The sequence below is a fragment of the Gadus morhua genome, chromosome 10 (assembly GCF_902167405.1).
Source record: "Gadus morhua chromosome 10, gadMor3.0, whole genome shotgun sequence".
Classification (NCBI taxonomy): Eukaryota; Metazoa; Chordata; class Actinopteri; order Gadiformes; family Gadidae; genus Gadus; species Gadus morhua.
Window position 1 is genome coordinate 20,474,244 of NC_044057.1, and position 15,861 is coordinate 20,490,104.

At 47.5% G+C, this 15,861-nt stretch overlaps 1 protein-coding gene across 1 annotated transcript in view; it reads right to left on the reverse strand.

Moving 5' to 3' along the window:
- gpc3 (glypican 3) overlaps positions 1-15,861 on the reverse strand; it is a 101,020-nt gene that overhangs the window by 76,855 nt on the left and 8,304 nt on the right. The window contains exon 2 of the mRNA XM_030369262.1: positions 15,609-15,770. Within this exon, the coding sequence (XP_030225122.1) occupies positions 15,609-15,770 (162 nt within the window). The remainder of the gene's footprint in view (positions 1-15,608; positions 15,771-15,861) is intronic.

Below are 15,861 nucleotides of genomic sequence, written 5' to 3' on the forward strand. Positions count from 1 at the left end.
ACGAATCACGAAAAACACTCAACATTGCCAAAACTCCTTTTCCTACAGTCCTTCTCCTGGCCACGAGAATACAGGTAACCTGGTTTGGCAAGTCTACCATGGCTATTCGGTCAAGAGTGGAAAGAAATCCGGTGTTCAATCTCGTATTAAGGAGGTGGCAAGGCAGGCCTTTTATGTCCACTGTAATGCTCATATCCTTAATGTGTTTCTTGTTGACACAGTCAAAGTAGCTCCACAAGCTGATTGCTTCTTTGCATTTTTGCAGAGACTCAATGTATTTATGTCTGCGACTTATGTTAACACCAAGTGGCTTAACACACGGAAATAAATGTGTGACACAGCACCCGGAGCGCTTCAAAGGTTAAGTGAAACAAGGGGAACTCGAGGAAATAGCTTCAGGGAAAAGAGCGGACTTTTGGTGAAGTGCACTGAGGTTTTTGATGATGCAAGTTGACTCTGATATTCTCCATCTCTTGAGTTTAGATTCAGCTGTGGTTGAAGCCCTTGTGAAACGTGTTCATGATGAAAGGGATGAATCCACCTTCGAAGGACTCCGAAAAGACGTCTTAAACACTGCTGAAAAATGCAATGTTGAGACAGAACCTACTCCGAATGGAAAAACAAAACGGATGACTAGATGGACATTGTGAAACAGCCCCATTAGGTGAGTGTTCTAAAAATCTGGTAGCACTTTAAATGGAATAAGATAATCAACAAAGCGTAAGATGATGGTAAACAAAATATTACAAAGTTTGTATTCATGCTTTGATATCTTAATAATACTTGATAATGTGGTAATTCGTGTTTAGTTCAGGTACTTTAAAATCATTAGTTAATTATTTTTTAGGAGCTCAACTAAAGTGAGGAATATGCATGCCTTAGTACTTATATAACTACTCCTTGTGACTACTGCTATGGTACTTGAAGCCTTTCTATTTCAATTCCATATAAATTCCATATTATTTGTTCTATTCAACCAGTTTCTATGTTGTATGTGCCTAACATTGCCCATTATATTGCAGTTGGATGGATTTTTATGTTCACATAATAGTGATTTCTTTCCCACCACAAAATTCCTACCCCATGATTGTAAATTGCCTGGCTCAACCACTGCCCTCATCTCCATCTCCATCTCCATCATCAACATCATCATCATAACCACCACCCTCATCATAATCATCTCCTCCCCATCGCTCTCTGAACACTCTGGCACTAGAGGTCGGAACAAGTTTCATATCACTAATTGGATGTTACACCATTTAACTATTCACTAAGCAGACATGCATCTCTGTTGTTTCGAATCGACAGCAGTGCCTTTCGTTTTAACTCAGAGGTGTTTCAACACTCTTGAAACTGATCAAGGCAGTCACTCAAGACAGAAGTACAAGACAGGAGTCCAGTCCCCATGTCTCTATTCCCCTGGTTGGATGGAAGGCCCAATAGCCCAGTGAGACTCACATTCTACTCTCAAGTGTTACCTCGTTTTGAAGGTGAAGGGAATATTAACAACAGTTTACTTCCCATTGAAGCTGCCGCACACTTTTGACTTTGCCCAAATATTTCTCTCAGCATGTAAAATTTAACCATAGACATAGGTTTTCTTCCTTCTATTATTTTTGTGTGTGCTTGAATACTTCAGCGGCGTTCTTTAGCCCACAAGAGACGGGAAGTGAGACAAAAGCAAAAGTTGAACAAAAGTCGTATTTTCTACCCTCATAAGGATATCTGTCCCAGTAGTTGCAACTTGCTAGCCTCATTTTGTCAAATACCTCCACTTTGATATGTGGAAACACCTGCTGAGGTTTTCAACAGCTTTGCCTGTTGAAAACAGGGGGAGAGGGGGACTTTATTTGTGAGACTATTTTGTTCCCACGTGGAGTACTTTATCTGTCTTTTTAAAGAAATAAAGCCACTACTGGGAATTGTAGTCTTTGAAGCCATGCCTCCCACGCAGGTAATAAAGGGGCTCTAAACTTGTTTTTTTGGAGCATTGTGATCATAATGGCTTTGAGGCCTGTGGAAGCTCCTTTTTGTTCATCACAGTGCCACAGAAAAGTGCTGTTTTATTTATATGACGCTGTTACTCTCTCATGTGAGAGATACAGCGCGGGATAGTTTGATCAACTCTGAGCAAAAACCTTCTGAGTTTGACTACCCATTATCCACAGCCTATACCAGCGGACATTAGGCACGATGCCTCACTGCTACCCGCTCCCGACTGAAAAACCGTCTGTTTCCCCTGGAATTCAAATCCATTGGCTTAATGTGACTCTTAAAATTTGTAAAAAGAAAATGTGACTAAACATTTTTAAAAGCACACCAGACAACCCTAGCTTTTTGTCATGCTCCCAACTATATGTCTGAGCATTGTCCGCCTCATTTTGCTAGAAATCCTTGCGTAGACGTTGTGCAGTGAGGAACATGTCTCTCAATGTCACCCTGCCCGGCTTTTCAACGCAGCATGCTGTTTGGAACAGAAAACACTGACCTTGCGCCGCCTGCATGCCAGGATATTTTACCTCGCCTGCCTTTTCTTTTATTAGACTAAAACCTCGAGATACGGAAGAAGGAACGCTGCCAATGTCTCCTTTTTTCAAAAGAGAGGGATTTCTTCAGTTCTACTCCTTTGTTGGACAGAACCTCTGCAAATGTGTTTTTCGTGCCATGTTTGTCCGTGTGTGCATGTGTGTTTGTCTGCGTCTATGATTGTATGTGTGTGTCTGTGTCTTTGATTTTATGTGTGCGTGTGTGTGTGTTTGCCTGTGCGTGTGTGGGCGTGTGTGTACATGCACGTCACTGATAAAGACAAGCATTAAAAATACAGAACAAACACAAATAAATAAATTAATAAATCAACAAGAAAGACACCATCTTCGACTTGCAACACCAGACAGACATGCAAGCTGATAATAAACTCAACCTGGGGCCCTACTCTGTGATGCTTTGTTCAACGAATAAGCTCATTTGAAAATAAACCCAAGGGCTAAGCTTCCAACCAGAACAGAGGAGCCAGCCGCTTGGAACAAGGTGTACAAATGGCACACAGTTTGCGTCCCCAGATCTGCACAATGTTAGGGAGACCAAGCCCGTTTTCCGGAAATGACTATCTAAACTTCCCCCCACACACACACACACAAAAACACACACACACGGACACACACAAATTTATAGTCACCCACATGCACGCACACAGACACACATACGCACACACAGTCCAAGTCCGACACTCACACACACAAAAAAAAAATCCAAATACATAAGTGGGACCTCTAAGCCTGATGGGGGGCTCTCTCTGGCCAGCCCGTAGGTCTGCCTGCACCTCCAGCGCTGAGAGGGTCTGGTATTGAAAGCCAGGTTCAAAGCAGGACAACCCAGCGACACACTGCAGTAATTGGCTGCTCTTCAAGTTTAACACCTGTGACAGCAAACCCTCTCTGAAGCCCCTCAGCCCAGCCCCACCCCCTGGGTCGAATAGCAAGGGCGCCGGAGACACACGGGCAGAGGAACTCAGAATAGAGCAAACATGGACGTGGCAGTACATAAAGAGGCGTCTTCCCATCCGTTTTTGCCTCAGCCTTTATGCTGTCGTTCAATTATTCACTGCTTGGTTTTAAAGGGCACGGGGAACAGCAGGGTCTTGCTCTGCCGTGCGTGGGAATAGGCCCACCGTGCCACAACAACACGGAGTCGGGGATGACATTCGGGGCCGCGTGAATTTGCCAGAAGGAAACAGTTTTGAAGCGATGAATACTGGATGAAATGCCGAACTCTGCTTGACTCGCCTCCGACACCACCAGCACTACCACCGCCGTGGTGGCAGTATGCAGTGACGGCTGGCGTGGTGTGGGGTGGGGTGACCCCTGCCAGGGCACGGGTGAATGCCCGTCGTAGCCGGAAGACGGAGGAGCGGAGCGGGTTTGTTGCCCCGCCACGGGAGCAATCTAATCTTCTTTCACGGCGCCGAGGTGACATATAGAAAAGATGTGTGCGAAACGCAGCCAACGGATCAGTGGCTTTTAAATGCGTTTACAAATGGCGGCCGGGAAACATAGAGTTCAACAACAACAACATCAACAAAAACAACATCAACCACAAAGAAAATTGAGTGTGACTGGACGGAGTGGATTTACCTTAAGACTAACCGAAGCACTGAATGATGAGCTGTGACAGCCACCAACAGGGGCATGAAAGGCAGGGTGTCATCACCGTGGTAGCGTGATGGATGGGGAGAGAAAGGGAGGGACCCAACCCCAAAGCATCCTCACCTCAGAGAGAGAGAGAGAGAGAGAGAGAGAGAGAGAGAGAGAGAGAGAGAGAGAGAGAGAGAGAGAGAGAGAGAGAGCGAGAGAGACTGGAGCCAGGCGTGGGGGGCGGTGGAGTGTGTTGTAGGACAAGGGTAAGACAGTGACAGGGCGGTGCTGTCGTCTGCGATGTGGCGTGCTGTTGGACAACGAACTCTGGAGCGTGATCTGTTAAGTAAACAGCTGCAACAGCGATGGAGCTCCTCAAATATTAATGGAAAGCAAATCCCCCCCCCCCCCCCCCCACGATCCCCTCCTCCTCCACCTAAACTCCAACCCTTCCTCCTTGGCTTGTTAAAGCCGACAATGCCCCTGGGGTAGACCACACCGCTGGGATCCCAAGCAAGGTTGTGACCCCTCCATCACTGAGTCAGGAACCCGCTGGGGCCCTGGGCAGGCAGGGCCAGGCCTCGGGGCACTGTGCTGGTCACTGCATCAGTGCAGTGAGAATATCCACGGTTTTCTGTTACTCGTGCAGAATGAGTTTCTTAAGAATGTGGAAGTGAAAGCAAAGTCAAACACAACCCCCCCCCCCCCCCCCAAAACTTCCCCACACCCCCCAAGCCGCAACACCCAGCTTGGGAGGGGGGTATGGCTGGAGAGACAGAGATCAATTATGAGAGTGAGGAGTCTCCTCGATCCGGAGGGTTTCGTTTTGGAGAGAGGTCAAAGTTCTTGGATGCCACGCTTCTCCTTTAGCCTCTCTCCTCCCAGCCTGTCATCTCCCCGTCTCGCTCCGCAGACTTCATCTCCAGAGAGAGAAAGAGAGGGGGGGGGGGGGGGGGGGAGAATGGAGGAGAAAGAATAGGGTAAGGGAAGGAGAGGAGAGCCGACGAGAGAAGCGTTGCTCTGACTAACCAGCCTGTGAAAACTCAGGACTCAGGGCTTCAGGCCTATAATGAGGCAGTCTATGTTATAGGAAGTTTTGCAACTTAACCCGTTTTCTAACTCTTTTTCTTGACAGTTCTAATTGTAGCTGGTGCTTGATGAGGAAAAGGAAGGATAAAAAAAAAAAAATAAGATTACCCCTCTCATTCTCTTTCTCTCTCGTCCACGCCACGTCGTTTAGCCTCGTTCTACCCCGTGAGTTCTCTAACGCAACCACTACCTCACCCACCATCGTCTCGCCCCCACCACCTCCTCTTCCTCCCCCTCCTCCTCCTCCTCCTCCTCCCCCACCTATCGTCTCCCGGGCCTGACAGGCGGAGCAGGGAATGGGGGGGAAGAGGAGTAATGGAGCTTGTCGGAGCCCTCCTACCATCTCAGCACTTAGCCTCTCCTCCACCCAGGCCAGGCGGGCGGGGGGGGGGGGGGGGGGGGGGGGGGGGGGGGGGAGGGGGGGGGTGATGACGTATGCTGGGGGTCGGGCGTTGGGCTGGGGTAGGGTCCGGGGGGGGGATGTTGGAGGGGAGTACATGCAGACTGCGATTTCTCAGACACCACCCAAACACTTCTCCTCAGATCAGTCACGCTAGGCGGGCAGACAGCCCCGCCAGCGCCGCCAGCGCCGCCGCCGCCGCCGCCTCCACTCTGCGTCTCCCGCCCCACGTTAGGCCCTCCCTACCCGGCCCCGCTCCTAGGTCATGCTCCACACACACACACACACACACACACACACACACACACACACACACACACACACACACACACACACACACACACACACACACACACACACACACATGCAAATGCGTACACACGCGGGCTGACAGAAACACACACACACACACGCATGCCAACACACACACATGCATACGGACAGACACACACGACGCACACACAATCATACACACATGAACCAACACACACACACACACACACACACACACACACACACACACACACACACACACACACACACACACACACACACACACACACACACACACACACACACACACACCCACGCTGGGCGAACATGGTGTCCTGCTCCATCAATAATTCAGGGGGTTAAACGGCAAGGGCGCAGCGGCCCCGGCAGCACAGAGCTGGGATCTCAACAACAACAACACAGCGATGGAATACGAAGATGAACAAACAAGACCAAAGCATTTTCAACGAAAGACGCACGTCCAGAGTGTTGGAGAAAGGTTTGTGGTGGATCGTGAAGCGACGTGAACCCAAACTGACAAGCGATCTCTGCTCCAGCCCTGCGCAGGGACCAGAAGTAGCCCCGAACGCGGTCATTATGTCTGCACGGATGATTTCACCTGTTGCATAAGCTTTTCCATATTTCATGTGGTGGTGGGGGCGAGAGAGAGAGAGAGAGAGAGAGAGAGAGAGAGCGAGAGAGAGAGAGAGAGAGAGAGAGAGAGAGAGAGAGAGAGAGAGAGAGAGAGAGAGAGAGAGAGAGAGAGAGAGAGAGAGAGAGAGAGAAAGAAAGAAAGAAAGAAAGAAAGAAAGAAAGAAAGAAAGAAAGAAAGAAAGAAAGAAAGAAAGAAAGAGAGAAAGAAAGAGAGAGCGAGAGAGAATTTCAGTATTAGGAAAGTGATTCAAGAGACAAGTTGCTCCTGTTGAGAGGTGACCTGACAAACATGCGCTGGTGGGAGTGTTAGGATGCAGAGCAGGGAGTTGAAGTGGAATGATGTCCGTGTGATAACCCTTAGGTGTCTCAGTTACAACGCCAGGTTCACTCCAACTGCAAACTGGGTTATGCGCCAACTTTTCCTCTGTGGATATCATTGGAATACACTAAGCACGTCGCCTTTTTTATATATCAAAAGAGTCCTTTGCTCCACACTCGACGAGGAGACCTTGAAGATTTAGAAACATTCTAGAAGAGCTGTCCCAAAACCACTCAAAAGTAATTCAAAGTAATTGGCCGAAAAAATCCACACCAGAGTTGAACTGAATGATCACTGGATGGATGGGATGAGAGCTTTGAGTCCCGGAGAATAATAAATTGTTTTACTCTAATACACACAAACCCATGCACACGCATGCACACACACAGAAATAACTACCGTTCTCGTTTTCGCCTTGCTTTACTATAATGGCCGTATCACAAATTAAATCAGTACACAAACAAAGGGTGCATTAAGATGAATTCAAAGACAAATGGGCACTTTGGTGAACACGTTTTATTAATAGATGTGTCTGTTTGGATGTAATCCTGCATTTGCATTGATTTAGCTTACAGAGCAGCCTTTGATTAATACTATTGTCGGTGAGCTTGGATGGCCAGCTCCGTTTCATTCATTAGGTTGGAAAAGCTTCTCCGTGATGTATGGCGACCTGGGCTGATCTCGCATTTGTTCCTAGAGTCCATTAGCTCAGGGTTCGCTGTTTGGTTCCTGCTTTTCTCTTCTCTCCTCTCTCCTTTTTCATCTCTATTTTTTCTTCTCTAGTCCTCCCCACTCATCTTCTCTCTTCCCCTCTTCAGTCTCTCCTCCTCTCTCCTGACCCCCCCCCCCCCCTTCCCTCCCTCTCTCCTTCGCATTCCTTCCCTCTCCTCACTTCTCCTCTATCTCCTCCACCCCTCCTCTCTCCTCCTCCGTTCTCCTTTCTCCTCCACCCTTCCTCTCGTCTCCTCTATCTCTTCCACCCCTCCTTTCTTCTCCTCCTTAATAAAGACATTCTTCTTCTTCTTCTCCTTCCTCCCCTCCCCTCTCCATCCCTGTTGATGCTCTCTAACCACCAAATCCCCCAAAAAAACGAAGCGAACGCCCAAAATGCTAAACACAGCCTGCCTCCCTCCACGTCTTGCCGGGGACTAGCTGTCACAGTATCATCAGCAGCGTTTGATGAACGCATTTCAAACGGCAATTTGATCTGCGTCGCGCTCCATTTGTTTTTTTCCCCCCAAAGACATGATGAAATTCAGGCGGAGAGGCGTGTAAGAGCAGCACCCATCGCTAAAGTGTGACTCCAACACCAAGAGCTTCCACACGCGTCCTGGGTAACCTGGGACCACAAGATGTGTGTCACATGGGAGGTCGGGGGGCGACGGACATACAAACACACATTGTCGGCTGAGGGAGGATGGTCTTGTGTCTGAGACAGCATATCACCAACCAGGCATGTGTGTTTCAGTATCTGGAGGTACCGTACCATTGAAGAGCTCCTGAAGAGCATGAGCTCATCTCTCTATCTCTTCTCTGTCTGTTTGTCTTTCTGTCGAGTGCGGAACGGAACGAGGGATGATATAAATGGGTGTCATCTCAATGCAGTGTGCGGTTCTGCAAATATGAGGCAAAACACGAAATCCCTGTCGCTTGCCCTGAGGCGAAATACATTGGAAAATTGGTGCGTGTACTATCATTGGAAAATACCAGCACCCCTAAGGTCAATGACATATGATTATTCTAGTGCAAGACAAACTGTTATTTCATTAGACCTAATCATTTGTGCTTTATCTGTCAACATCCCCACATCAATATACCGGTAATCATCCTTTCCCTTATCCTTATGTGCAATTGTCATTGTTATACCCCATTCCTTATCATTATTATACCCTATTCCTAATCATCATCATACCCTATTCTTCATCATCATACCCCGTGCCTTATCATTATACCCTATTCTTCATCATAATACCCCGTGCCTTATTATTATACCCTATTCTTCATCATCAAATCCCATTTCCTATCATTGAGGTACCCTAATCCTTATCATTATTTGACACTGGCCCTAATCATGATCATAACCCAGCCTTAAACATGATTATCCCCATCTTCTATCATCATCCAAGTCTACCACGGCCCGACCCACGGCTGCCTTTGAGTCCTCCACGCTGAGGATCTCCCAGCACCCCCCCCCCCCCCCCCCCCCCCCCCCCCCCTCCACGGAGGAACCGGCCTTTGTGGAAGGAGAAACCATTGGCGACGCTGCGGTGGGGACGAACAGATCTCCAGTCTCTGAGTCTCTTGGGGGTCCTCCTCCTTTCTTCCTTTCCGGCGGGGGGGGGGGGGGGGGGTGATAATGCTGCTTTTGAAGATTTCCAGAAAAGAGCCGCTACGGAAATAATATGCAAATGTCCCCACCCCATGGTGCGGCAGAAGGGGCCAACATATTATCAGCGCCGAGACAGACGCCAAAACCGCGGCACGAGGGTGGTCGAATCAAAAAGCAGGAGGCATGATTAAAAACATAGAGCACCCGAGACAACAGGAGCACTTTATTAGAACCGCCAAGCCAATTGGAGGGGAGATGCCCCCCCCCCCTTGCTGCGAAGGGTGCAGTTTGGAAAGATAAATGAAGCTCAGCTTGAAGCCGTTGCTCAGAGCAGGAAGCGAGGAGTTTGTGGGTTCGTCAGTCAAACATTGATTGTCTGAATGAAAGTGAACCCAACCCGAGTGGGGAAGGGGGTTTGGGAAGCACTTGATTAATGGGTTATGAATAACCGGATAAGTTAGTTTTTATAGTTAGGTTCGAGTAACTCTAGATCGTCTCCAGATTCATGCTACTGACCTACATTGAATATAAATGGGATGTGTTTGTATTTTGATTAATAATGAGTTGGTATTGTTTTAACTTGTTTGTTGCGCCTGGGAGGTTAGTGTAAAGTTGTCATCCTGAACATCGTACATGATTGCCTTTTCAATCGGATAATTGTTCAGGAAGTTTTGAACACACATCGTCGCTGGATTGTGTTTTATGTCTTTCTTTTAACAGTTGAAAGAGAACAGGGAGAATTTCTCCAACTCTCAGTATAAATGATTACAAGTATTAAAATCTCAGGTCACAATACATTATGGTGATTAATACGCATAATTTTTGCGCTTGAAAAAAAACATACACAAGACACTGCTGTCAACCATTGATCCGAATATCACATAGACTCTGGCCCCGTTTACACGAAGGGAAAACGCAGATATTTCCACGCGGTTTGGCCTCTCATGTTCATGAAAACGCAGTTTTTATCACAGAAAACGATCATTTCTAAAAACTCCGGCCAAAGTGGAGATTTCTGAAAACGCTGGTTATGTGTTGCGTCAACGGGGAGAAACAGGGTTTTAGGTTCTGAAGCGTCACATTATGCGCCAGGAAATGCTTAACGTCATATGTGCGCCATATGTTTACAGTTTGTTTGTCACAGGAAGACGCTCGTGTTATTCGTTGTTGTTGATTCTGAGGATTCTGATTGGCTTGCATGGCTTTATCCTTCTCCCTACACTGCCGCCCATAGGTTTGGCATAGTTATAATGCCGCTCGACGGCGTATTTAGGCGTTTTGATGTAAACTACAACTTTTTTGAAAACGATGTTGTGTGCACAATGTTATTTTTGAAAACGGAGGGGGGGAAATATTCGTTTCTATAAATACCCTGCTACGTATAAACGTGGCCTTACTTTTGTTCAGCGACTTAAAGGACAGCTTTTCCTGATCAATATGTGTGTCGATTAGGCAACTCATATCTAAATCAAGAGGATTGGGAGCAGCTATGTAAGGATCAGTTCACGCTACGACAACAGCAAGCACAAGGCCAAGCTGTGGCTGATTCTAGACCTCCTCTTTCTAGGCGACAACAACAGACCATCATCACAGAGATGTCGATGTCTGCCCATTATTTACATCAAGAGATACACTTGTTATCACTTCTATACTCTCAGGTAAACACATTGGTTCGTTCCTTGAATAAGTATAAACACACAACACAAAACATCAGATCGATCATACCCTGACAAAAAACTAAAAAACAAAACAGACGCTCGATTTTTGAGGCACGGAAGATTGACTTAACTGAGTCATTAAGCATCAATCTGCACCCAGCAGGCTCCTGAAGAATATCGCAGCACAATCAACGTAATCAGAGAAAAAGCGAATTACACGTTTATGATGAAGAAGTGTGGCAGTGGTGAACGTTGCTCCGCAGAGCTCGTAGGACGCAGCGCGGGCGACTATGTAGCCATCATTAAGTTATTAGATCAGCCCCGGGCTGCCGGTAAACAAGTTTGGATGGCTGGCAGCCAGCACACGCCCCACTGGTTCTCACTCCGGTCGGGTTACTAAGAGAAAGTTTAACCAAAAGACGAGTCGGGGCTATAAACAGACTGAGAGGCGGAGGGAACAGAGAGATGGAGAGATGGAGAGATAGAGAGAGCAAGAGAGAGAGCGTGTGCAAGAGAGATGGATAGAAGGAGACAAAATGGGGGGTGTTGTTGCAGAGTGAAGGATGGAGGGAAAGGAGCAAAAGGAGAGATAAAGACAGAGAGGGAAAGCGAAAATAGGGGCATGCTCAGTCCAGGCGCTCGGAGCACTTCAGATGGAGCGGCCCGGCTAACGAGCAGCAGGCGGAGGATGGATGAGGAGGGCAGGGAGCTCGGACTTTGATTAGCAGATGATGGATGGAGAGGCATCACTGGCCCTGCCTGGGTACCGCATCCTCCTCCCACTCCTCTTCCTCCCTCTCCTCCTCATCCTGTCACATCTCCTTTGGGTTACTACGACGACACAAGTGTCCATTCAGCATTATTGGATGACCAACGAGGGCAAAAGCATCGGCAAAGTCACCCCCCCCAACCACACACACACACACACGCACACGCACACACGCACACACACACTGACACCTCCCAGGGGCCACAGGGCCTGTCATTGTAATTCCTAATACACAGAGAGTAATTAAAAGCCACCTCAAAGAAGGGAGGAAGTCAGCAGTTGCATCTTTTTTTTTTTTTTTAATGAGATGCACTTTTTTCTTTTTTGGCACACCGGGAATGAGGTATGAGAACTCAAGGACACAAAAGGGAAGATTTATTCACGCTTTTCTCCAGCAAACCGTTTAATTACGGCGCACTGTGACAGCGCCAACGCGTCTGTCCTCATGAATATTCAGCCTGTTGGTCTGAGGAACACACCCAGGTGGCCCTACCGTCTTTATGTTCCATAAAAAAGGAAGACTGAAGCATCTTCTCAAGCTCCCTTCTAAAAAAAAAAAACGATTGCTATAATTTACAGAGCCTTCCCCCGCCCCAATGAATTCTGGGTAAAGAGGTTGCGTTCCCCCTGCCCCCTTGTTGCAGCGGGTGAAACCACAGCTACAAAGATCCTTCATGCTGCATGAAAGTAGTCCACGACAGACCTGTTTTCCAACGCCCCACTGTGAAGCTCTTCTATGGACTCATTGAGTCATTCCATGACTGGCTGCCCCACTTTTCTTCCTTTTGTTTTTTAGATAGCTGGGAGAGCAGCTGGGAAATAAGTAGATATCACAGAGACTGGCAGATATCTAAACAAGCAAACCGATAAACCAGTGTCCCTGCTTTTATTTGGCTGGTGGCGTTTTGGACCTTCACAAGTTTTGTCACTCGACGCACTCATGTTTATTAATGCTGTTTGGCACACCTGCAGGTCGGCACCTGCCACTACTACTCTTCTGGGCTTTCTTCTGCGCTTTTCTGGGTTTTCCTTCGAGGTGCGCTTGTTTCGTGGAGTCCCAGTGGGGGGGGGGGGGGGGGGGGGGCGGAGGGGGATCTGAGAGCAGCAGGGTGTGATGTGGAGGAGGAGGAGACCGAGAAGCAGTCCATTGTCTGTGGCACGACAGCCAAGACATGGTTGTTTGATAAGGGCTGTCGTACACGAGCCCCTGGTCCCGGATCCCCTCCCAGGAGACCCCAAACACACGCTTCCCCCCGCCGTGGGACTGAAGAAGATGTTGCTCTCAGTGGGAAGGCGTGAAGCTAGGTTCATTTATATTTACCATACACGTAGGCGCAGGCCGCACCGCGGGAGGGCACAGAGATTTATGTAAATAAGATGATTGATCCAAATAAAGATTCTTATTTGGGAAAAGGAATGGAAGCCAAAAAGATGTATCCTTATGAGAAATTAACATTGAATTGATATTAAAAATAAATCTTGGCAAGGTACTGGCAAACATGTTTGCATACTCGCTGCATAATTATATTGGTGAAAAATGACTAATAACGAAATAAAGGCTTGCAAAAAGCATAGGCAGTAAAAAACAACTTTAATAAAGGTTTTTTTTTACCGCCTTCACACAGACTTCAATGCGGCTCATTGCCTTGTGTTGTGCTGAATCATTACACAGTACCAAACAACAATAGTGGGACATAATTACAACTACTCTCTGAATTAGGATTACTCACTTCGGGGGAATCGGTGTGAACATATTAGCTACAACTTGGCTTGGGGGTGCATCAGACATACGCCGCTGCAGTTAGGAACTCCAGAGGCTGACATGAAATGTTTTTCATTTTGCGTTGGGGTGCGGGGGGGGGGGGGGGAGAGAGAAGGGGTACGTAGAAAATAGGGATGAGGGCATACACAATTATCGTCTCGATTCCCGAAGCTGGGGGAAGCTCTGTGTGTGTGTGTGTGTGTGTGTGTGTGTGTGTGTGTGTGTGTGTGTGTGTGTGTGTGTGTGTGTGTGTGTGTGTGTGTGTGTGTGTTTGTGTGTGTGATTGTGTGTGGCCATCTCAGACATGTTTCTATGCCATCTCCTTTCAAGCAGGGCAGCGCCTATCGAGGAACACAGCGTCTCATCATCTACTGGGCCCTAGATCCAGAAACACATTCTAACTCTAATATACCCATCAGAAATTCTCCCCCACCCCTCTCCCTCTCCCTCTCTGTCTGATGTACAGGGTTAAATTCCCGGCATGCAATTGAGCTTCTCGGTTCGAAAGATTAGACTGAATATTAGCATCGAGCGCAGGTTAAGGGATTCTAATTTCCGAGCTAAATTGATAGCATCGCAGCGTTTGGTGAGCGAGCGGCTACGTCTAATGGGGAGGGAACAGATTGGCGGGATCTTCGCTAATGTGAATCGAGATGAAGAATATCTGCCAGTCACTGATACATCACCGCGAGCTGCATTTTATTCATTACGTATTTCGCTCATGTACTCCCCCCAGCTACATGGCAAATAGCTCAGCGCTAGGGCTCATTAGCTTGTCAAATGGCATTCAAAACATCGAAGGCAGAAGCTGATCATCGTTATTAGAAATCGTTGAGTGCCCAACTAGTTGCTGGTATTGATCGGAGAGAAGAGCCTGACGCAAACGAAGACGTGTCGTGTAATTATTTGAAAGAAGAGGAGAAAACACAGAGACGAGAAAGCCATTCGTTTTTTTTTTGTTTGGCAAAGTTGACTTCAAAGGGGCTCAACCTCTAGTGTAGTCTTGGGAAAGAGAAGAAAGGCAGGTGGAGATGGAGAGAGACAGAGAGAGAGAGAGAAAGATCGAGGGGGGATAGAGAGAGCACACTGAGATGGGAGATAGACGAGTGAAGAAGGGGAAGCCCTTTGATCCCTGGAAGAAGAGAATACTACGGAATAACGAGAGACAGAAAAGAGAACAGATGATTGCAAACAAGGCAAGCACTCAAATCCCAATAGAAGACGGAAGAGCAGACGAGAGAGAGGGGGAGAGAGAGAGAGAGAGACAAAGAGAGAGACAGAGAGAGAGAGAAAGTCAAACAGGAGCAATAAAGTCATGCCAAGTAGAGCGAGAAATACCAGACAGAGAAAGAGACGGAGAAACCGAGAGAGACACACACCCACACACACAGACAGTCAGACACAGATACAGAGAAAACAATGTAAATGAATGAGAAAAAACAGATAAGAGCAGGATGTTAGAAGGGATTTGAGTCCAATGGGCTTATAGGGCAGTATTCTCCCAAAGCTCTATGCTAAGGTAATTAGCATTGACCCGCGGGTGGGAGAGTGCAGTCAAACCACAGCGGTGGGACTCTCTAACATGGTTAGTGTACAACAACTAAGTCAAGCACGCGGGCGCAGGCCCTCTTTAAAACCTCAAGCTCTAATTGGCGTGTTCGCTCTGTGTTTCATAACTCAGGGGTTATGGTTGGTGAGTCCAAACATGGCCCGCCAGGAAGCAGAACCCATCGACAAGACACAGATATGCACAGGAATAATAAGCAAAGGCTGCAAAGACAATGGAAGATATTCCTTAACTCTGTTATTGAAGAAGGGCCAGAGATCGTCTGTGTACATAGTTAGAGGTTGGTTCCTAAAGCTCTTAATCAAGTATCAGGGATTTTGTTTCTATGTTCAACGGTTCATGATAGCTCCCAACATTCAGCGTCATGCCAGACACTTTTTTCCCTTTTCTTTAAAAGGGAAACTGTTAACAAAGAGAAATACAAAACACAAGGGCAACACACAACTTTAGAAAACCTCCTGCTTTCCAATGCCAACAACAGAAAAATACAACAGCCTTGGGCTTTCAAAGACATTGTGATAGAAATATTATTTCCAACGAAAAGAAAAGCTTTTCCCGTAAAATATTATTGATCCCCGAATAGAGAATCCTCTGTACTCTATAGAGAGGTCAGACAGAAACACACACACGAGGATCTGAGGAACGTGGATTTCCTTACCCTGGAATATGGCAGCGTTTTGGATGATGAGGCGTTTGAGCTGGGAGCTGACAGCCTGCAGGCCTGACTCCATGTTGTGGCGGGCAGCTAGTAGGTAGCGCTCCTCCATCTTCTTGGAACAGCAGGTCGGCCCTTTGGTTTGGCACACCTGCAGGTCGGCACCTGCCAGCCAGCGAGGGCCCAAACACAACAGGGAAGCCAGGATCAGAAGGGAGGACAGCGAGAGATGCAGCCATGTCCTTCATGTCCTCTG